General features: G+C 37.2%; 1 protein-coding gene across 5 annotated transcripts in view; it reads left to right on the forward strand.

Moving 5' to 3' along the window:
* The window catches only part of RIC8B (RIC8 guanine nucleotide exchange factor B), a 102,763-nt gene that overhangs the window by 29,080 nt on the left and 49,208 nt on the right, over positions 1-24,475 (forward strand). For all 5 annotated transcript variants that reach the window (XR_572131.2, XM_008705656.2, XM_040637419.1 and 2 more), the window contains exons 3-4: positions 7,066-7,674; positions 18,321-18,415. Coding sequence is in view for 4 of the 5 variants with exons in the window: in XM_008705656.2 (XP_008703878.1) it covers positions 7,066-7,674; positions 18,321-18,415 (704 nt within the window). In the remaining variant the exon portion in view is untranslated. The remainder of the gene's footprint in view (positions 1-7,065; positions 7,675-18,320; positions 18,416-24,475) is intronic.

The raw sequence follows: 24,475 nt of genomic DNA on the forward strand, positions 1-24,475 counted from the left end.
AGGTTGCCTTAGAGAGCCTTCCAGTTTTAGTATATTTGCTGCCAAAGCAAGCACTGCCTTACAGAGTCTTAATGCATGGTATAGATGAAGAAAGAGGCCTAATGAAGTGTCATGCTCGAGATTACAGTTAATAAATGAGAGACAGCTAACGGTACAATCATTGACTTGCAGTGGAAACCATGCTGGAGTCAGATGATCTAGATTAAGGACTGGCCTTCTACTTCTTAGTTAAGGGTCCTTAGGCAATAATTTAGTATTTAGTGAGCATTTGTTAGATTGAAGGATATATATGGGTAGTTTTTGTAAACTGTATACCACATAAGCAAACAATATCACTATAATTATTAAAATTATGAAACCACCCCTTCTGATGCTAACAAGTCCACTCCTCTTTCTGGATTCTGCTGTGTATCATACTAGAGGATTCCTGAGAACAGAAGTCATTTAAGAATGCATTGATTTAAAGTTATTTTGTTTATTTATTTATTTATTTTTAAATTTAATTTAAAAAATTTTATTATGTTATGTTAGTCACCATACAGTACATCATTAGTTTTTGATGTAGCATTCCATGAGTCATTGTTTGCATATAATACCCAGTGCTCCATGCAATATGTGCCCTCCTTAATACCCATCACCAGGCTAACCCATCCCCCCATTCCCCTCCCCTCTAAAACCCTCAGTTTGTTTCCCAGAGTCCATAGTCTCTCATGGTTCATCTCCCCCCTCTGCTTCCCCCCCCTTCATTTTTCCTTCCTTCTCCTAATGTCCTCCATGCTATTCCTTATGTTCCACAAATAAGTGAAACCATATGATAATTGTCTTTCTCCGCTTGACTTATTTCACTTAGCATAATCTCCTCCAGTTCCATCCATGTTGATGCAGATGTTGGTTAATCATCCTTTCTGATGGCTGAGTAATATTCCATTGTATATATGGACCACATCTTCTTTATTCGTCTGTTGAAGGGCATCTCAGCTCCTTCCACAGTTTGGCTATTGTGGACATTGCTGCTATAAGCATTGGGGTGCATGTGCCCCTTCTTTTCACTACCTCTGTATCTTTGGGGTAAATACCCAGTAGTGCAATTGCTGGGTCATAGGGTAGATCTATTTTTAACTTTTTGAGGAACCTCCACAGTGTTTTCCAAAGTGGCTGTACCAACTTGCATTTCTACCAACAATGTAAGTTTTTAAAGATTTAATTAATTTATTTATTTGAGAGAAAGACAGCACAGAGGGAGAGGGAGAAACAGACTTCCCATTGAGCAGGCAGCCTGACACAGGGTTCGATCCCAGGACCCGGGGATCGTGACCTTAGCTGAAGGTCAATGCTTAACAGACTGAGCCTCCCAGGCACCCTAAAATTATTTTTATAAGTATTCTAGCAACGTGGAAAACTGCTGATAATTAAATTAAAAATTAAAAAGTCAGAACACAGAATGATAGACACTATGATGATTGTAACTATGTTAAAGCAATATGCATATGTTACTGATAATCAGTAGATTGACTAAGAATAAATCCTTCTGTCTACTGCACATAAAATATACTAGCTAGTATAATTGTGAATGTTTTTCTATTTTCTTTAATATTTGGTGCATTTTACATTTTAAAGAACATAAATATAGGGGCGCCTGGGTGGCTCAGTCAGTTGAGCATCTGATTCTTGGTTTTGGCTCAGGTTATAATCTCAGGGTCATGGGATCAAGCCCTGCAGCGGGCTCTGCACTCAGCAGGGAGTCTGCTTGAGGTTCTCTCCCTCTGCCTCTCCCTCTCCCCCCCTCATATACATGGGTGCACATGTACACTGCCTCTCTCTAAAATAAATCTTTTAAAACAATAATACACATACACATATATGTATAAGTAATTGAATGTCTTCAGAAAAAAGAACTTTATACGAAGACCTGTAATTTCTGCTGCTCATATAAAAAGACTTTTTTACCCAATGGGGCAAACCATCTTACTAGTCCAATCACAAAATAGCCTTTACTACTACTCTTTCATTCTTAGAAAGGAGAAGTGTCAAGACAACATTAATAGATCTCTACTAATTCTTGAGATTTGAAGAACTTAATCTAGTCCATTTATATTGTAGGTGCTAACTTCCGTGCTAGTTGCTCTGCTGAGGGCTAAAAGGATTATGAAGAAATAAAACATAATAATCACCATTTATAGAGTACTTACTACATCCCAGAGTCTGTTTCAAAATAGCCTTATGCAATATGGGTGATATTATTTCTAGTTTACAAATGGGAAAGTGAGACTCAAGGAAGTTAAATAGCATGTCTGAATTATACAGTAGGAAAGTGTGGTATTAAACCTGGCTCTTTCTGATTCAGAAGCCAGTTCAGTATATATTTTCTTGTGTCTTTAAAAAAAAAAAAAAAAGGCTTTCTGTCATCAGAAAGCTTTTAGCAGTAACAGGAAGAATGAGCACCAAACGATTGCTACAAATTGTGGTTTGGGTATTCCCTGGAGAGGAAGAATGTTGGGGGCTGAAGTGGTTAGAAAAAATTTTATATCAAAAGTGAATTTTAAGGTTAGCTTTGGAGAATGGTTAAAACTTGAATAGTTGAAGAGGAAGAGGAAGAGGAACTGATGCAGGTAGAGGGGAGGCAGTAAGAAAGGAAAAGAGCTCAGTGTGAGATAATTTGGAAAGAAATATAGCTAGAGAGGAGGGTTTGATAGGGGCATAGTATGAAAGAGAAACCTGAAAAAGCAGGTTGGAGGATCTTAAATGCTAAACTGTGGACCTTGAGATTTTATCTTATAATAATAATAATACGTAAAACCTGTTCTGAACACTTGTCACATGCCGGGTGCTATTCTAAGTGCTATCCATGTGGATGTCATTAACTCTTATAGTAAGTGCAGCCCAGGGAGGCCAAGTTTGCCACAGTCTTACTGTTAGAAAATGGTAGAAGAGCCAAGGTTTGAATACAAAAAATTTAAATCCAGAACCTATGCCCTTAATCACAACACTGCTCTGATTCTAGAGTCCATGGTAAGTTGAACAAGTTTCAAGCCCAGGACCACTGACCTTAAACAAGTAATATACTTCACCCCTGGAGTATTTTAATATTTAAGATAAGAAAAGTAATGTGACCAGACAGTGACACCCCATTCCTATCCCTGTCACCCTTGTACATCTTCAGGACAGTCAAAGAGAAGTTAAGGTATTTGTGCTAATGGCTTTCAACTCTGCCTACTTTTCTATGCTTATCTGGTCCATTGCTCTCAGTTAACCCCTACCATCTAACATCCACGTTATGTCAGTCCATTGTTAACCATAGTTCAGTGGTTCTCAGAGTGTGGCTCCAGCAGCAATTAGGAACTTGTTAAATGTCGCAATTCTGGAGCCTCATTCAAGACCTACTGAATCAGAAATTCTGGGGGTGAAGTGCAACCAAGTGTTTTAACAGTCCCTTTAGCAGATTATGATACATGATGAAGTTTGAGAACCACTGCTATAGTAGACTCCCGGGTTTCAGTTCAGGAGGAAACTAACCTTTTTTAGCAGTACTGGTATTAACGTTGGGGAGCCATTTGGGATCTCACTCTTGAATTTATGCTGTTGGATTTGCAGTCTAACTTACAGAAATAGTCATAGCTTGCTAAGCTAATGACCACTTTAAAAGGGCGTCTCAGACTCTTTGATTCTTAGTAATTATACTTTGTAAGCATACCTAGACTTTGCTTTATGACTGTAGTTCATTACAGAGAACCAGACCTCTAAGTGAAAGTTTTTAAATCAGAAAATATTTCCACTAATTTTGATGGAAAAAAATGGGTTCCATGATAACCTAAAGGTACCAAAATAATTTTCAGGTTAAAATATGTATCAGTTGGGGGCGCCTGGGTGGCTCAGTTGGTTAGCGGCTGCCTTTGGCTCAGGTCATGATCCCAAGGTCCTGGGATAAAGCCCCATGTCAGGCTCCCTGCTCAGCGGGGAGCCTGCTTCTCCCTGTCCTCCCCACTCATGCTCTCTGTTGCTATTTCTGTCTGTCTCTCTCTCTTTTTCTCAAACAAATAAATAAATCTTTAATACACACACACACACACACACACATATATATATATGAGTTGAACAATGAAAAGAAGTTTGTATAAATAAGTATTTTGAAAGCAAATAACAACAGTCTGTACCTAACATATAATGTAATGACAGTTTGTTGTACTTGCAAAGAGAGGAAGAGAAGGCTTGATAGTAAGTGATGCCTGGTGGAGGAGGAATACAAAGGAGTCTTTCTTTGGAAAATGCTGGAGAGTCAGGTGGTAGGTTTTAAGTTCGGGAATTTGTGGTTATCTTGCACTTAAAAATAGTCGTAGCACACCTGAGCCAGTTACAGAGATACAGGTGAAACATAGCCTCTGTTCTCAAGGAGCCTGGGAAAAGAGTGAGTTGCCCCAACGATTTACTCTACACAAAAGCAAAAACTTAGTAAAAGAGGGAGTGACTGGGGAAGCATATAGACCCTTCAGTCTTCAAACTAAACCTGAGAAAAAGAGTGGGCTCCTGACAGGTGGACACGGTAGCAGGGCATGCCATGGAAGGAGCAGCAGGGGTGAGGCTCAGGACATACGGTCAGAGGCCTGGGAGTCCGTTTGAAGCAGCTGAAAAAGAAGGGGAGTGGTGTGTGACAGAGATAGCAGTAGAAAAGGGAGCATGGGCTCATTTCAGCGGCGTTCTGTGGGCAACAAGGAGCTGTGAAAAGTGCTTGAAGAGAAGAGAGCATGTTTTAGGAAGAGTAAAATCAATTGAAAAAATACAGCATAGAAAAATACCGTTAGAGCAAAAATAAAGGTGAAATACAACAGTACCTTTGAAACACAGAAGTAGAACATGCACTCCAGGAGATGGAGAAAGTGTAAAGAATTCTCTTTCATCAGTTTTCTTGCCTGGTGTACATATATAAAACAAAATTTTTCTGATTCATCCAAATGTATGTGATTTATTAATTTGCTCTTTATAATGTTCTCTGATTAAAAATGATTATATTGAGTACAGCAATAAGTGTGTCTATTAATTATCACTTGTATTATTTTAGGTATGACTTTGATTTTTTTTTTTTGAGTTGTAATACAAAAAAAAAAAAGGCAGGGAGGAAAGAGTCATTATCCAAAAAGGGGTTTAATTTTCAAGATACATTAAAACTATAGCAAAAAGCTACCTAACGGTCATTATGTGAGACAGATCTATAAAAGAAATGGCATGTTTAAGAACAGCTATGATTGAAAACCGAGCTTTAAAACTAGAACTCTTGTCTTTGGTTGCCCGTTGAACTCCAGGAAGCCAATAGATGAGGTAGTTTTTAACTATGAATTTTGTAGGCTCTCTAATTTCACGTAGCCTTCTTATGTCCGAGAGTTTCAATCCATTTGATTTATAGCCATGTCTATTCTTATTTGTCTTCATGCTTTGCTCTTTTTCTTTCTTGGCTCTGAAGGTGGAGCAAGAAAGGACCCATATTGTCTGTAGATTTTGGGGGTATTTTATTGTTGCTGTCGTTCTCTTTGGTTTAAAAAGGAAGGAGGTAAAAGGTGTCTTTTTAATTCGATATATAGAACTCCCAAATTCACATATATAATATTTTATAATACCTTATTAATTACATGTTTCTTAAACAGCAATGTAGATGATTTCTCTCCTGAGTAAAGTTATGTGGGAGCAAAGGTTATCTGACTCCACCCCCAGGAATATAGTACATAGGAAGTAGTATATTGAATGTAGTTTTGTTTTTGTTTTTTTTGGTTTGGATGTGAAAGATCAGACATTGGAGAAAATTTTCCTTTTTTTTATATTTCTATAATGGGCACATTACACTTACTCTACCCCCCAAACTTGTGTTCATTTTTTTAAAAATGCTTTAACAATGATAATAAGACATTGAAAGTCCCTTCTAGTTGTCATAGATGGCAGGGTTAGAGTTGACATTGTTATAAAATTTTTTCAGCTTGTCAAGTTAATTTCCTTCCCACCTCCATCTAGAGAACATAATATAGCCGACCCTTGAACAATGTGGAGGTTAGGAGTGCTAGTCCCCAGCATGGTCAAAGAATCTGTGTACAATTTTTGACTCCCCAAAAACGTAACTACTGATAGCCTACTGTTCACCAGAAGACTTACCAATAACATAAATAGCCAATTAACACATATTTTATGTTATGTATTATTGTATTCATACTTTTACAATGAAGAAAGCTTGAGAAAAGTGTTATTAAAAACATCATAAGGAAGACAAAATATATTTACAATACTGTATTTATCAAAAAAAATCCACGTGTAAGTGAACCCATGTAGTTCAAACCCCTGTTGTTCAAGGGTCAACTGTACATTTAAAGCTGGCACTTCATAGCTGTACAAGTAGGATGTACTGAGAAGGTACACACAGCCTGGGATTCTTGCCAAGATCATAATGCTTGACCCACAGACAGCCTCTTTTTAAAGAGTTAAAGTCTGATGTTAGGTAAATACAAACTTTGTAAAATCTGATGTTAGTCCTTGTTGCTGTTGTTTTTATAAAATGTAACAGGTACAGAAATGGTCAGCAATAGAACAGTTTATACCTGCTTGCTTCACAGGTGTGAGCTTGAGAGACCCAGACCTACAGTTTATGGACAAGAACGCTGGGCCTTGAATTTTGAAAGAATCATCAGTGGTTCTTAAATTTAACAATGATAGGAATAATTATACTCAAAAAATGCAAGACACATATGTACACTTTGGGTCCATCAGCTATGATTCAGACTAATTGCCTTTATCCTAATAGCATATGTAGTCTGATATTAAAAATCTGTTGAGAACAAAGCTGTATAAGACCTGACTGATCCACTCTGGCTCAGTACAGCCTCTCTGCCTTTAATTTCCATATCTGTAAGTGAAAGAAGTGCAACAAATACAAGGTCTCTTTCAGTTCTAACATTCTGTGACTTAAAAAAAAACGTAAAAATCTTTTCTAGCCAGAAACTGACTCTTGTTACATACATCGGTAGAGAAGTATACTGTTTTAAATCATTTAAGCCAAGTAATGATTTTTGCATACTCATTCTTGTTTTTCAGAAACTCTGTGAAGGCGTATTTAAAGTCCTCGTAAAGGACATCCCAACAACATGTCAAGTGTCCTGCCTGGAAGTTCTCCGCATTCTCTCCAGAGACAAAAAGGTTTTAGTTCCTGTAACAACCAAGGAAAATATGCAGATACTGCTGCGATTAGCCAAGTTAAATGAGTCGGATGATTCTTTGGAGAAGGTGTCAGAGTTCCCAGTTATTGTGGAGTCATTAAAATGTCTGTGTAACATAGTGTTCAACAGTCAGATGGCACAGCAGCTCAGCCTGGAACTTAACCTTGCTGCAAAGCTCTGTAACCTCCTGAGAAAGTGCAAGGACCGAAAGTTTATCAATGACATTAAGTGCTTTGATTTGCGCTTGCTCTTCCTCCTGTCACTTTTGCACACCGACATCAGGTCACAATTGCGCTATGAGCTCCAGGGACTACCGCTGCTAACCCAGATCTTGGAAAGTGCCTTTAGCATCAAGTGGACCGATGAATATGAATCGGCCATAGACCATAATGGACCTCCTCTCTCACCTCAGGAGACAGACTGTGCCATTGAGGCCCTCAAAGCTCTCTTCAATGTGACGGTAGACAGTTGGAAGGTGCATAAAGAGGTAAGGTTGAGAGAGATATTCTTATCTACCTATAATTTAATTGGTCTGGGGCATCCCTAGAACTGCTTGCAAGGGAGGAATGTTTGCTTTCCATTTGTGTAGCACTTACCAGAAAAATAGGATGAAGATGGACTATTTCATTTTTTTTGTATTTTATAGATTTTTAAATTTTTAATTCCAATTAGTTAACTATGGATTATTATTTTGTAAGGTGCCAAATATAGTTCCTTTTCCCAGCTGTACTATCACCTGCGTTTTTTTAAGTGTCTCTTTCAGGAACAAGATTTAAATGGTAAGATTTGAAGGGAAGTAAGACAATATGGTTCATAAAGTTATAGGCATTTACAATGACTGCCATCTTAAAGAAAAGATAAGAGAAATCAGGCCAGTTAAAATTGATCAATCAGAACTGATGTCTGCTCAGAAGAGCAAAAGATGCTGTGTGTATCCCCTATCATCCCTGGAGTGTTACAGTATTAGATAACTGTCAGAAATATAGGACTACAACTAGATATCCATACTTGTACACAGTCCTAGAAAATAAATACAGTTACACCACAGCGTGGGAAAGTTTTTTTTTCTGTACTAAGATTCTATTCTGTGGCTTAGACCTTATAGCAGCCCAAAGTGAGGCAGATTTGATAGTTTATATTTAAGTACCCACAAGAACAAAATGCTAAACAAGAAACTTAGTTTAAGGAAGGCAAAAATTGGGGCACCTGGGTGGCGCAGTCGTTAAGCGTCTGCCTTCAGCTCAGGGCGTGATCCTGGCGTTCCAGGATCAAGCCCCACATCAGGCTCCTCCTCTAGGAGCCTGCTTCTTCCTCTCGCACTCCCCCTGCTTGTGTTCCCTCTCTTGCTGGCTGTCTCTCTCTGTCAAATAAAGAAATAAATAAATCTTTAAAAAAAAAAAAAAAGGAAGGCAAAAATTGTAAGCCAAGTGGACATAAACTCTTTTCCTTGTTTCTAGAATCTTAACATTTCACATTTACGCTCTTTCTTTAACCTTAAATGATGAGTGAAATTGAGCCCCTGCCTAGAAAGAAAGAAAGAGAGAGAGAGAAAGAAAAGAAAAAAGAAAAGAAAAGAAAAAAGAAAGAAACGAAGTATTTTGGTGCCAGCCTTAATTATCTTTTCTGACGATTGACTTGAGGACTTAGGCTCACATGTTGCTGTGTGCATTTGAAGCAGTGCTCACCATGAATACAGATCTGTTTTTGCCAGCAGCCTGCTTTGAGAGGATTATCTCAGTGCAGGGCTATAGTGGGAGTATGCAGGCATCTGAGTTCTAAAGTGCAAATAGGTCTATATTTTGAAACCAAATATTTGAAGATCAGTACTAACAGCTGTTTTAGATGACTGTAGTATGGTCAGTTTTTCCTGAGACTTGGCAGGAAAAGATGTGGAAAGCCCACATGCTCCATTTATGCTTTGAAACCAAATATTTGGAAGTATTTAAAATATTATGTCTCTATGCTTATTTGGTACCTTCTATGGTTATTTTTCTTACACTGTTTGTTTTGGTGTTTTTAAGTTCTCCATTTAGTTGCAAGAGCTCTTCTGAGACTATTGGTTTGCCATTGTTGGAGCCCCTGTTATTTAAATTGTGCTCAAAATAGTAGCTCACACGGTTCAGATTCCTGACCAAAAGGGTTTATTATAATTCAATGGCTGCACTTCAGTATATGTACAGAATGACATGTAATAAAAAATGAGTAAGTTGAGATTAGCCTTCATTAGTGTAATAGTGGGGCTGGAAGAAGCCTTAGAAGATGTTGAAGCAGCAATTACTCATTCTGGGTTATAGAAAGTTTATGCTCCAAAAGATACATGAGAAAGGATCAGTAGTCCTGAAGCAGACATCTCTGCAGACCTAGGGCTTCCTGTGAGTTGTGGATCTGTAGATAAAGCCATTATAAAATGTGCCCAGTTATTGTGACTCTGGGCTATTACTGAAGTTATAGGAAATTTAAACAGTATTGAAAACAGGATCTTGCCAACCCATTTAGGCAAGAGTGTGGGAAAGGTTTTTTTGTTTTTTAAACCATTGAGTCTCCATGAGTCTCCAAATTCAAATTTCAGCAAACATTTGGCCATTCAGTTAGTCAATAAATATTTATGGCCAATTGGTAGGTATTATGCTGGCATTGTGTAATAAGTTGGCAAATAATAGACATAGTCTCTGCCTTCAGTTTTGTTGGTGAGACAAGTAATAAATAAGTAAACAAATACATAATTCAAATTGTGTTAAGTGCTGAGAGAGAAACAGTGCAATGATTGAGAATACTTAGCATAGTCAGGGAAGACATGTGAAGGTGTCACCTGAGATAGGATGACTGAGAATGGTGGAACTGTTTGACAGATGGGGAGATGAACGTTTCTCAGAAATTGAACAGCATGTGAAAAGACCCAGAAATCAGAGCATAGGGAGGTACCCACAACTTAGTGTAAGGAAAATCTATAATAAGAATGCAGAGAAACTTGTCAATAAGAGCCCATTTACTTGGATTTTAATAACGCCTCAATTGTCAGATGAATGGCATCTTTCTCCAATTGAGCAAGCACCTGAAGAATTGTTAATACTTTAAAATACCAATTGAAATAAAGGGATATTGAAAACTTATTGTACAGAATAATCCAACCTTAAAATTTAACTTTAAAAATAATATAATTGTCTTTATAATGAAAATACATGTTCATCGTAGAAGATCTAAGGGAAAAAAGCATACAAGCAATAAAAAATTACAAATCATCTATAAACCCACTACTCAAAGATAAGCACTGTTTACATTTGATGTATATGTTTCTAACCATTCTTCATTGTATAATACATAAATATAAACATATAAATAATTTCTTTATACAAAAATGCAGTCATTTTGTAATCTTGACCTTTTTTCCCACAGTAAATGTTCTTGAAGAGTAGTGGTTTTCAAAATGTTCCTTAAAGCCGTAGAGTTCCTAGGAGTAGGATGAGTTCCAGGTTCCCCACTCTCACTTTTAAAAGAGCATCTTTGATTGTTGCAGTTGCTGTTGTTTTTTCTCTTTATATTAGGTTGTAACTAGATATCTTTGGAGGATAAAAAGAGTTCTGCAACCAAAAAATAATTTAACAGCCAATTTATTCTCCTCTTTGTCAAAGGTTGATAAAGCCTTATGAAGAAATACTCTTCATAAGTCGTTTTATACTTAATAAGTATTTTTATACTTGAATATTCCTTCATAAAGATCTATTAACCTTTAACAAATTCCTTATGTGTAGGCATTTAGATTGTTTGCAGTCATTTGCTATTTTACATGGTAATACAGTGAATTTTCTTATTGTAAAATTTTGTAGATAAATTCCTGAAATTGTTGGGCCAATGGGTTTTTTTAAAACTCTAAGGGTTTTTGATATGTATTGCCAAATTGCCCTTCAGAAGAAGAGTGCTAGTTTATACCTTTCCAGACCTTGGGATTTCACCTTTAAAGATCTTTATTACACAGCTCAACTGTTACAGAAAATACAGATGTTTGGTTTTGGTTTTAACTGTTTTACTAAGTATTTTTATCACTGTTCATATACAATTCATCAAAAACGAAAATTAATGACTAGGTTTTTCGTGAGGCTTAGCAGATTAGTGCCGTTTGTCCATTTTAGGTTCCTGCCTCAGTGTTAAATTCCTGCCTGCCTGCTGGTACCATCAGCAGATTAATTTGGAGATTCCTTTCCATTCAGTAAGAAATGTAGCTGGCCTTATATCCACATGGTGTCCTTCTGTCTCCCTTACTTCCTTCTTCCCTCCGTGGCCCATTCTCTCCCTTTCCTAAAGGTAGTATAATGTTTAAGACAGTCAAGGGATCCTTTAGCAAGACCTGAAGTCAGTTCTAGAAAAGTTAACTGAAATGGTCTTGTCTTCCTCCTGCTTTAACACTTTGCTAAATCTCTTTGTTGGTGGAGGAAAGCATGTTAATGTAGAGATCCCTTACTTAGCACACATTCCCATCTGCAGTGCTTCCCAGCTTATCCATGCAATGTAACGAGAAGACACAAGGACCAACAGACATGGTAGAGCCAGACAACCAAGTACAAACAGAGAAGTAATACAAGTATCTGAGTAGTCAAAAGAGGCATTTGAATCAGATAAAACAGTGATTGTCCATAGGAGTTAATTGGGAATGTCACATTGTAACAGAAGAGGTTAGTGCCATGATTATTTTAGAGACTTTAAAGGAAATGTGGGAAAAGGACATGGTATTAATTAAATAAAAATAAAGCTTCAAGCTCTGCCATGTTTTTTTGCTGAATCATCTTTTCAGTAAAGACTGAGAGCCCAATATTTGCCTCATTCTACATTAGGCATATAAGATACAAGAAGAAGAAAGCATCATGCCCTCAAAGAACTAACAGTCTAATAAGAAAATCAGGCATAGGAACACAGATGGATATACAGCTGTTTGTTACATTACTTATATTCTTCTCTATATTTTCTATATGTTTAAAAGTAAGAGTCCCTCCAGTAATGCATAGATGCTTCAAATTCCATATGTTCTAGATCTTTGGGAGTATGTCTGACCTCACTGGCATAGTCTTTCTGCTAAGCAACCAACATAACCCAGGACAGAGTACACATTCAATAAATATTTGTTTAATGAAAAATGAAGTGTGATATAAAGAAATATATAGGAGAAAAAGTCCAAAGTTAACAGGGAAGAAGGAAAAGTTTATGATACCTTTTAAAATGTCAAAGCTATTGGGGCACCTGGCTGGCTAAGTTGGTTAAGCGTCTTGATCATGATCTCAGGGTCCTGGCATCAAGCCCCACGTTGGGCTTCCCACTCAGCGTGTAGTCTGCTCTCCCTCTGCCCCTACCCCCACTCATATTCTCTCTCTCTCTCTCTCTCTCTCTCTCAAATAAATAAAATCTTTTAAAAATGTCAAAGCTATTAAAAAATTCTCTAGAAGCCTAAAACATTTAATAACATTGTTTAGAGCGGTAGATTTCTAGCCTTTTTAGAGTTACAGCACTCTATTTTATAACATTTATCTCTTCCCTTGTAAATTACTTTAAAAAAAAAAACATTTATTACTCTGTGCCCAGCACCATGTTTGATGAAAAAGATGCAGAGGTAAAATACATTATCTTTGCCTGTAAGGAGACAGAGATATTTGAACATATACAATTTGGTAAGACAAATAACCATGGTAGAGGTAAGGAAAAGGACCAGCGTGAAACAGGGTCAAATGCTACCTGAGATGTAGCTATATTTTTAGGTAAGTGTGTGTATACTTGTGTGTGTGCATATGTGTGTGTGTGTCTATGAGTGTCTTTCATTTTTTATAGAATTGAAATCAAATTTTCATAGGACAAGTTTCCTAAACCTTCTTGAAGAAATTAGAACTACCCTGGGATAACAATACCAGATTAGGACTCACTGGTGTGCAGTATTCTCCCTTCAGACGTTCTCAGGCATTGATTAGATCAGTTGTTGACGCTTTGAACGAAAAGATGTGAGGAAATTGATACCTTTACCAAACAAAAGTGAAATCCTCCACAGTTTGCACAGGAGAAAAAAAGCAGCAGGACAGTAATAGAATTTGTAATTAAGAAGTAAGGGCTATATAAAGAGATCCCAAAGAATTTCCTGAGTTTTTCTCTCCCTTTTAATTGAGTGTTACCTTATTTTGGTTTCCTTATTTTCACTATCACAGCAAGCCTGTTTGCTTTCTCTCTCTTCCTCTTTCCTGGTGACTTTTTTTCTTCTCAACCTTTGGAGATCATGATTTCAGAGGAGAGAATATTGATATCTTAAAGATATGATTTCAGAGGAGAGAATATAGATATCTTAAAGATATCAAAACTAAGATGAAGCAAGTAAATTATAGTTATACAAACTGTGTTTGTATAATATTTTATAAAGAACAATTGTATTTAATCTTTCCAGCATTCTTGTGACACAGGAGCATTAACCCCATTTGACAAATGAGGACATGAAAGAGCAGAGAGTTAAAATTACTTATGGAAAGTCATACAGCAGAATAGCCAATACTAGAAAATAGTATCCACTCTAATCTTTGTTAAATAAGACTTCTCAAATGGTAGCACTCGTTCAACAAATTTTGACTGAGACAGACTAATGGAATAGAATAAAGAGTCTAGAAATAAACCTACACATATATAGTCAACTGATTTATGACACAGGTAATGTTGAAGTGCAGTGGGGAAAAAGTGTACTTTTTAATAAGTTATACTGGATCGATTGTATGGCTGTATGGAAGGAAAATGAATCTGAATCCCTATTTTATACCATACACAAAAAATTAATTTGAGATGGATAAGGACCTAAATATGAAAGGTAAAATAATAAAGCTTTTAGAAGGAGATAGATTATCTTCATGACTTTATCTTAAGTCAAACATTTCTTAAGTAGGCAAAGATTTCTAAAACAGGACAAAATAAAAATCAAATCTTAAAGGAAAAGTTGACAAATCGGTCTTTGTTAAAATGAGCTCACAAGAGAAGAAAGTAAAAAAGCAGGCCACCAAATCAGAAGATATTTGCAACACATCTATAAAGAAAGGACTCTATCCAGAATACATGAAAAAGTCCTACAAATCCATACAAATAAAGTCAGTCAACCCAATAGAAAATCGGCAAAAGACTTGAACAAGCACTTCACAAAAGAGGTATCCAAATGACCAGTAGTCATATGAAACCTCATTAGTCATCCAGAAAACATATAATAAAACCTTGAGACCACCGCACACCCACAAGAATGACTAAATTTTAAAACTCTAACAATAGCAAGTGTTGACACAACTGTAGAGCAACTAGTGGGAGTGTAAATTGGTATAAACACTTTGAAACACTATTTGGCAGTATATTCTAAAGCTTGACCCAGCAGAGGAGATCTAAGAAAGTATATTCACAGCACTACTCTTCAATGTAGCCCCAAACTGGAAACAATCCAAGTGTCCATCAAGAGTAGGATAGATAAGTAAATTGTAATATAGTCACTGTATTCAGCAGTGCTTTCTTAACCTACCTGTGGTGAAGGACCAGAGTTTTTTGCCCTAGCTATTAGAATAAAACTCTTGTATAATATAAGTAACACACAGTGTCAAACTGGAAAAGTCTCTAAATGCTCACGCACACTTTTTGCACTGGTGGCGCTGCAGCTCCGTGGCAAACAGGGTGTGGACCAGCCCTGGGCCACAGACTGCACCTTGAATAGCACTGCTCTCGAGTGATGAAAATGAACATGTCAAGTAATGAAAATATGTAGACTAGCTACACATAACAACCTGGATGAATCTCAGAACCAGACACAAAAGTGCCTATATTTTATGATTTCATTCAAGCAAACTTCAATGACAACAAAAATCACTGACCTGTGATGTTAGAAACTAGAATTACTCTTGAGGAGCAGAAGATTGTCATTCGAAGAGGCCATGCTGAAGTTCTTTATCTTGACGTTGGATTATTTTTGTGCTGGTTATATGGATGTGCTCATTTTGTGAAAATGTATCTAGCTGCCCACTGATGACTGGGTCTCTTTTTTGTTTTACTTATAATTTACATTAAAAATTATTGAACACTGGGGCACCTGAGTGGCTTAGTTGGTTGAGCGTCAGACTCTTGGTTTTGGTCTGTTCATGATCTCAGGACTGTGGGATTGAGCCTCGCATGGGCGCCACACTGGGTGTGGAACCTACTTGGGATTCTCTTTCTCCCTCTCCCTCTGCATTCTCTCTCTCCTCTCTCTTCCTCTCTAAAATAAATAAATAATTATTGAACACCTATTAAACACATGCACTCTAAACTTCTGAGGGTATTAGATTAGTGGAGAAAGCAATGGAAATGCAAATATATAAACAAATGTGGCATTACAAGTTATGATTTTATGAAAGGAATCATAATGAGATACAGTGATAGAAAATAATGAAGGAAGAAACCTACTTAGATTAGGTTGACAAGGAAGGGGCTTCTCTGATAAAATATTTTAGCTGAGACCTGGGAGATGCAAAGGAATTGGTGATGCCAAGAGTGGAGGAAACAATCCACGGATTTCAGCAGTTGTTTTGGGTAGATAAATAAAGAGAATTTGGTGGATTTATGGCAAAAGAGGGCACTGCAGACATTGGTACAATTTGGGAATTGGTATTATAAAAGTTGGGACAGGAGGAAATGGTATGGAAAGAAGTAGGATTTTGGTTTACAGTTGCAAGTAAAAAGACCAAAATCGATAGTTTTGCAAGAAGCTTGTCAACACCAGTGTGAGAAGAGAACAATTGTGATATCTAGAATAAAGGAAAAATCTAGTTTTTGTTTTTGTTTTGAGAGAGAGCGTGCATGAGCAAGCTCATGGGGGTGGGAAGTGGCAGGGTGTTGGGGAAGGGAGAGAGAATCCCAAGCAGACTCCTCGCTCAGCAAGAACTCGATGCAGGGCTCGGTCTCATGACCCTGACTGAGATAGTGACCTGAGCCGAAATTAAGAGTCATATACTTAACTGACTGAGCCACCCAGGCACCTCAGGAAAATCTAGTTTAAAAGGGGCACCTGGGTGGCTCAGTTGTTAAGCGTCTGCCTTAGGCTCAGGGCGTGATCCCAGCATTCTGGGATCGAGCCCCAAATCAGGCTCCTCTGCTGGGAGCCTGCTTCTTCCTCTCCCACTCCCCCTGCTTGTGCTCCCTCTCTCGCTGGCCGTCTTTCTCTCTGTCAGATAAATAAATAAAATCTTTTAAAAACAAATGAAGAAAGGAAGGAAGGGCATTCCTACTTAATTTTCAGAACCAAGGAAAATATGATCTTATCAAGAGTTAAGAAATGGAAGAAGTACCTGGGTGGCACAGGCAGTTGGGCATCGGACTCTTGGTTTTGACAAGGGTTTGTGATCTTGGGGTCAAGGGATTGGGCCCTACGTGGTTCTGGCTGGGTGCGGAGTCTGGGTTTCTCTCTCCCTCTGCCCCTCCCCACTGCTCACACTTGTTCACTCTCTTTCTAAAATAAATGGATAAATCTTAAAAAAAAAAAAAAAAAGTTAAATGGAAGAACTTCACATATGTTTCAGTGTGCTTCATGTAATTTGGGGGAAGTAAAAGTGTATTTATATATTAGAGAATTTTGTTTCAGGCATTTGGAAAATGGATGGCGAGTGGGACAGTGTCCAGGTCAATGCTGCCAGTCTTCGTGTCTCTGGCACTCCACTGATTCCTCTTCCCCTTTTCTTTCTTCCTTCCCCAATACACGATTATTTCATTATCACTCATTTCAGCTCTGTCTTCTGTTTCCTTTCTCCCTCATCATTCCCCCTCACCTTCACATGTTCCATTGCAAGTGCTAAGCACTTCCTTGTGTATCATCCTCTTTAATTCTTTTATAAGCCTAACAGTCACATATGTGTGGAGATGTGAGTGGGGAAACTTCAGCTCAGAGAAGCTATATGACTTGTCTAGGGTCACAACCTAGACTCTAGACTCCAGTGCAGTGCTTTTTCCATTATGCCACTGAGGCCTTCGTCTCTTCCAAATAAACGTGTAATAGTTTTATGCTTAAAATACTGTCCCCTGCATTATGAGTAATGAAATTGTGCTCATTTGTTAGATTTTATAAGACACATCTTCTCACATCTTATATATACGAACATAAGACCATATATATGTATAATATGTGAGTATATTTCACTTTACACAGACTTGAAATAAATATATACTAAAGTTTTTAAATTTTTTTATAAAGTTTTTTAATTTTTAAAAGTTTTTGAAGTAATTGGTGACTTCCTGAAGTATAGCATGTGCAGGATCTCTGTTATCACTCATTTTATCTGTCTTCTTAATTACTAAAAATCTGGAAGAAGAGAGATATGACCTTGATGCAGGTGATTAAAGAATGTATAGTGGCCCAAGAGCTCACTAAAAAAGAGGAGGTAAACTAAGTGATTATTCATAACTTAGCTTATTTCCAATGTTTGCCTTTTTCCCTCTGACTCTTTATGTGTCTTTAATACCAATGAGTGAGTAAACATCGGGAAAATAGGAGATTAAACTCAGATATCTTGTTTCTCATCACTTGCCAGTAATTCTGGGGGAAATAGCAAGATTTGGGGGAGCTAGGAGATTAAGAAGGCTCATTAAAATTAAGTTGATAGATTATAGATTTTAACTTATTGCTTTTGAAAATTAAGAAATGAGGCATTAAGGATGTACAACCCACTCTTAAAATATCTGATAGCATTACATCTATTTGAACTTTTATAACAATTAGTAGACTGGAAGAGTATGTTATCAAAAGAATCTAGGCTTTCTGGACATGGCAAAGATCAATAGGTGAATTGAATGTTGATGTAGGACAGAGTGGGAAATGCATGGATGTTGGTCCTGAATCTCTTTGCCTGACATGCCCTGAGGGAGCAGCTAGATCAGCACCTCCTGGTTTCTGCCATTTCTGGAGATGGTTGTAGCTCTTCCTATGAGACAGTAACTGTTCACTTAGTATTGAGAACTTTTTCTACAGTATCCTGACTTCTGTTATGTATGGTGTAAGAATGACTGTTTAGGGGGACAGGTGGGCCGTAAGATGACTCCCAAGGACGTAGTAATACACCAAACTCCTTCATTAAGGCATTCAATCCCCAATTTTTCCTCTTGTCTTTTTATTTGCTGTAGAGTGATTCTCATCAGTTCCGTGTCATGGCAGCTGTCCTTCGCCATTGTTTACTAATCGTAGGTCCAACTGAAGACAAAACAGAAGAGCTGCACAGGTAGGTAACCTCTGTGTTGATATCTCAATGAAGGACATCATCAATTCTTGTTTTTATGCATCTAATTTTAGTTGTTGTAAGCACAGGAAAGTGAAAAAAATTGGTAATTCAGGTAACTAGTGAGAAATCATTACTGTGCCCTGATGGGAAATTTTCATTCTATCCCCTTTGATTTTGTTAAATTGAGTCGCAACAAAAGAAGAGAATTTGGCATTTGTTGCATTCAACAATAAAACCCAGAGTAACAATAATAATAGCACCCAATTCAGTAGTTACTGAGGACTATGTGTGACATGATGCTGAGTGCTTTATAAAGATTAAGTTATTTTAATCAGCACACTCACCTTATGAGGTAGGTACTGCTATTTTTCCCTTTTGATAAGTGATGAAATTGGGGCATAGAAAAATGAAGCAATTTCTTTGAGATCACACAGCCCTAGTAAGTAACAGGGCTTGGATTTGAACCCTGCTTTTCATTACTACAAACTAATACTCTCACTGTAAGAGTATTTACCAAAAAGTAGACCATAAACAATATGTATTAATTATATTTTAAAACTTGTTATAAAAATTGGGTCACAATCTCAAGTATTAATATTTTAAAAATAGTTCAAGTGTTGTGACTTGCCTGTTGGAGCACTTGATGGACTACTGCTAAAATGTGTCATTCTGTAAGAACTGAGTTCATCCATTTTTCTAGTTCTCTTTCTATTCTAGATCAGACTTTCAGTAACAACACTTCTGACTTTAATATAAGACTGCTTATGGTGCTTTACTCTTTTAAAATACAAGTAGTATTTTTTTTCAGATTTTATTTATTTATTTGAGAAGAGAGCATGAGCAGGGGGAGGAGCAGTGGGAGGGGGAGAGGCAGACTCCCCACTGAGCAGGGAGCCTGACTCACAGGGCTCAATCCCAGGGTCCCGGGCTCCTGACCTGAGCTGACAGGAGATGCTTAACCAAGTGAGCCACCCAGGCACCCCAAATACAAATGGCATTTTAAACAATTCAAATAAATTCAAATCTGCAAACAATTGACTTTGGCATTAACTCTGCTTTACAAATAAAATTGGATTCTTCTTAATAGTAGAAAGCACCTTTTGAGCCTTTACAATATTCTGTTTTTCAAAATATGGCTTAGATAAAACTATAGAAACACAACCAGAGTGTAAAAATTAAACATAACCTTAACTGTTATTTTTCAATCAAATCCTTATTATTTTAGTTATGATCAGCAATTTATTATTTGATATTGTACAGTTTGTTGGTAGGTTATCTTTATGTACTCTGCCCTGCAAACATTCAAAAGATTATTTTCTTTACAATTAAAAAGTGTGATTTTTTTTTCTTCAGCTACAGATCAAAAGTTCCTTTAATTTTCTTGAGACCGTGCCTTTAAAAAATAATCAGATTAGGTGCAATAAATCATAGCCTCTGAAAAGAGTTAATTAAACATTTTGACTCTCTATAATTTTTTTCATAATTAAGAAACACTAGAAATACAGATACTAAAACTTCTAAAAAATGGATTTATAATAAGCCCAGGAGTAAATTGGTGGCTTTTTTTTTGGAAATCAGATATCATATGTTAAATGACATTCATACAAGAACGTGAGGAGAAAGTGTTTGGGAATTGTTACACTAGTTACAAAAAACATTGCTAAGGATTTCTCTGATAAATTTAATATTTTAATACAGCACCCAGTATTTATCAAAAGAGAGCAAGAAGAGAGGTTTTAAAAACCAGATTTTTAAAAAAGTAATCAGATTGCTTTATTTTCCTTCTGATAATATTTGCTTTAAATATTCTTAAATAAATTTTTTCAAAAAGTTGCTCTGATAAAATATCTATCAGCTACACTGTAAAAAGAAGGGATATCCCTAGAGCCACAAACAGAATATAGGAGTATATCTCAAAGGCTTTCTGAGGAGATTGAGGTTGCTGCTGACTTGACAGTTTATCTGGAATGGCCCCGCATGTCCCTTTAATCAGAATTAAAGTGATTAGTATCATTTGAGAGTAGTGACTCTAGGCTAAGCCATTTAAATACAGAGAAAACTGCCTTAACCTCAAAGGGCCATATTAGGAAACTTATTAGGATTGTAATATCCACTAAATTCTGCGTATTTATAGTGGCCCTGAAAATCATGTGTGTGTTTAAGGCAAAGTTAAAACAAAAAAATCAGAATGTCTTTCAAAGTAACATTTTGTCCCATTTTTTTGAAAGTTATTTTCTAAGTTTGTTTTTTCTTTTTGACACTTTAAGGAAAAATGTAATGAAATAGGTAAACCTGGATAGTATATGATTATGCATTATCGTCAATCTCAAAGAGCTGTAGTAATGATTAAATGAGAAATTAATAAAGCACTCTGTCCCTGGCACTGAGGAAGCACTCAACAAGTACGTGAGCTGCTGTCACCTCTGCCATCACGCTGCTGCCACCGCCACTTCTGTTACTATTATTACAATAAGCACACTGGCTTTTAGATCCAATACTGAGTTCCAGATCTCTTTTTAAAAGTTCTTTTTCATTTTGATATTTTGCTAGGAACTTATTTCTATGTATATCCTGTGATCATGTAGAGAAATCTGTTTTCCATTCATCTAAGTTTTTCTCAAGTCAGATAGGTTCTATGATACAGGCATGGCAGTAGTCTGCTAGGCTCCCATGAGTAGAAACATGGCTTGGCAACAGCTTTTTCTGATGTGCGGTCTCTGTAACAGACAGCGTCCTTTTTTCCCCACCCCCAGAGCAATCAAGAGGACATGGACGTAGAGATAAAATGGGTTAGCTCACATAGACAGCTGACCTTAACCTTTATTTCCACTAATCAGCATCTTAGATAGTTTTTAAAATCTACTTATTTCATTTCCTTTTGTCTATACTTAAACAAGTAAATTGTTGGTTTGAGCCATCTTTTTTGATACATTAAAGGACATCCTAATTCTGTTCATCTCTGCTATCTTCCTGAAAGTATTTTCAGCCCTCTTGTCCATAATCAGTAAGCTTATTCATAAACAGCCAAAAACATTGCATGTGGATGTGGTTGTGATTTTATTTTAGAGAGAAGGGGGGAAATGGGAATGGCCTAAATGCTAGAGAGGTGAGGAAAGGGGAGGGAAGGACCAGATCTGATTTAATTTATTTTAGCCTCTCAGTCTAATTTCTTTCAGTTAGTACATTGGCATCCACAAAACACTTTCTCTTTTTTTTTTTCTGCACTCAAAGAGCCCGTGTCTTTAAAAGTACTTACCTTCCTGCCTTTTTTTGTTGTTTCTTTGCTTAAACTAATTTATTTTATCTTGTATACTGAAGGAGACAATTTAGTACCTAATGATACCTCATTATAATCCTAAGCAATGTCTTTTTTTCCAGCTTTATTGAGATACAGTGGATGTATAACATTGCTTAAGGTGTGTAATGGCGTTGATTTGATAGACTTACATATTGCAAAATGATTACCACCACAGCATTAGCTAGGCATAATGTCTTAAACATGGCCAACTTTTAATTAATGTTTGAAAATTGAGGGGGGAGGAGATAGGGGAATGGGTAGAACAGATGAAGGGGATTAAGAGGTACAAACCTCCAGTTATAAAATAAATAAGTCACAGGGATGAAAAGTACAACATAGGGAATAAAGTCAATAATATTGTAATAATGTTGTTTAGTGACAGGTGGTAACTACACTTAACATGGTGAACATTGAGATTGAGTAATGTATAGAATTGTCAAATCACTATGTTGTACGCCTGAAATTAATATAACATTGTATGTCAGCTATACTTCAATAAAAAAAATTTGTAGAAGTTTGAAAATCGGATGATTTCATTTTGGCTTCTGCTTATTAACTGAGCACTTACTACATGTTAGGCACTATGTGGAGCTCAAGGACAACAAAGATGGATACAGTATAATGTGCTCTCCAGGGCTCACCAGCTAGGGGGTAAAACAGACATGTAAGTAAATAAGTGCAGTGATTTTGATGAGTGTTGTGTAAGACACAGACAAGCTTATGTAGGTATACAGAAAACAAGAGAGTTTACTTTGTCTGGAGAGATTGGAGAAAGGAGGTCTTATTTTATTTTTTTGTTGTCATTAAAGCTCCTGATTCTTACTGTGAATAACAGTTATCTGGGTGAAGAGAGATTTTTTGAACTATCACTGAGCACCATGCTAGGTGCTTGAAGGGCTTCACGGTGCATACTCTGGAGGAACATAAAGTCTAAATGAGGAGACAAGACATAAATATTATGAAAAGATAAAAAATAATTCAAGACCATAATAGAAGAGCTATCACAAGATAGTTTTTGAGTAGTTTCCCAGTGAATTAATTGTCCAAATAATAATTGCTAATAGAATTTAAAGGACTAGCTCACTATGGTCTAACATGATGAGGAAAGTCTTCCTTACTCATACTATATCTGTTCTCCATCCTCATCCAGACCTCTAGTCTCCTGGTGATTCCTGTTTCTCCTGCCTATGAGCCCTCTATGGGTTTACTTTCTTCCCTCTCTCTTCTAAAGCATTGGTTCATCATTTCAGCCTGTCTCTATGCCCTCATTGTCATGTCCTGCCAGTCTTGAAGCACCCAACCCCAGATCTGTCAGACCACCTTCCTTCTCCACTTCTAAACTCAGGCTGCTCAGTCTTGTGGGACAGTTTTACCTAACCCAGCAGTTTGGTCCATCCTCTCCACTGTATGCAGAGTTGTTTCTCAAAAAGCAGATCTCTGTTTAGAATCCTCTATGGCTCCCCTCTGTCTTTATGATTAAGAGCAAACTTGTATTGTCATTTTGCATTTATTAATAATCTGCAGCCTCATCAGGGAAATCTATGTTTTCCTGGCTTCTGCACCTTCTTTTTTGCCGGAATAACTCTGGTTTAAGGTCATCAGTAACCCATCTGGCTATAACCTACATCTCATCATGGCAATCCCCTTTATAATACTCCTACCCCACTCCACACAGACATACATGTACTTTCCTGGTCCCATTGCCTGCTAAGGCCCCTCCTTTAGAGGCCTTGTCCTTTGCTTTACACTGTATACTTAGCACACCTAGCACAAGGCATGGTAAATATTTGTTGAGAATAAGTGAGGTTTAAGCTAGTCATAAAGAATGAGAACATTCTAGGCCAGAGAACACATGGCCAAATACAGAAAACAGTTATGTGTCTATGGCACATTTAGAGAACAATGACCAAGTCGCTGTGGGTTAAAAAGCTATGCTTTGCTGAGAGCAGCATTCAGGTGTCTTTCCATCCATACATATTTTTTAAGATTTTATTTATTTATTTGACAGAGAGAGACAGTGAGAGAGGGAACACAAGCAAGGGGAGTGTGAGAGGGAGAAGCAGGCTTCCCACCGAGCAGGGAGCCCAATGTAGACGCTTAACGGCTGAGCCACCCAGGTGCCCCTTTCCATCCGTATTTTATCCAAAGTTTTCTTGACACTTCTCACCTGCAGCTGCTCCAGTCTTCTCTTGACTCTCTGGTTCTTCTACTGTTCTCTCTTGAATTTGATCTACTTGGGCTTTAGATCCACTGCTCCACCAGAATGGCTGTTATTTGAGGTCACTAGTAACTTCCGTGTTGCTAAACCTAGTGGGCATGTCTCACTTGCCATCTTACTTGATCTGTCCACATCATCTGACAAGGTGATCACTCCATTTTTGTCTATATACTTCTTCCAGGATACCATACTATCTTGGTTTTCCTCCTTCCTCACTAGTTGTAATTTCTTCCTCAATTCCTCAGCCTCTAGACAATAGAGTACCCCAGGTTCAGCCCTCATAGTCTTTCAGTCCACACTCATTCCCCCACTGAATCAATTCCAACCTTTTATCTTCAGACACCATTCACATGCTAATGACTCCTCAGTTTATATCTCTAATCCATATCTCCCTCCCTGAACTCCGTGACTCTTGCAGCTAACTTCCTATTAACATCTCCCCTCAGAAGTCTAATAGCTATCCCAAACTTAACATATCCAAAATTAAACTCTTAATCTTCCCCTAAAAAGCTGCTTCTCCTGCAGTTTTTCCCATTTTTAGTTT

The sequence above is a fragment of the Ursus maritimus genome, unplaced genomic scaffold (genome assembly GCF_017311325.1).
Source record: "Ursus maritimus isolate PB19 unplaced genomic scaffold, ASM1731132v1 scaffold_21, whole genome shotgun sequence".
In the NCBI taxonomy this organism is placed as follows: Eukaryota; Metazoa; Chordata; class Mammalia; order Carnivora; family Ursidae; genus Ursus; species Ursus maritimus.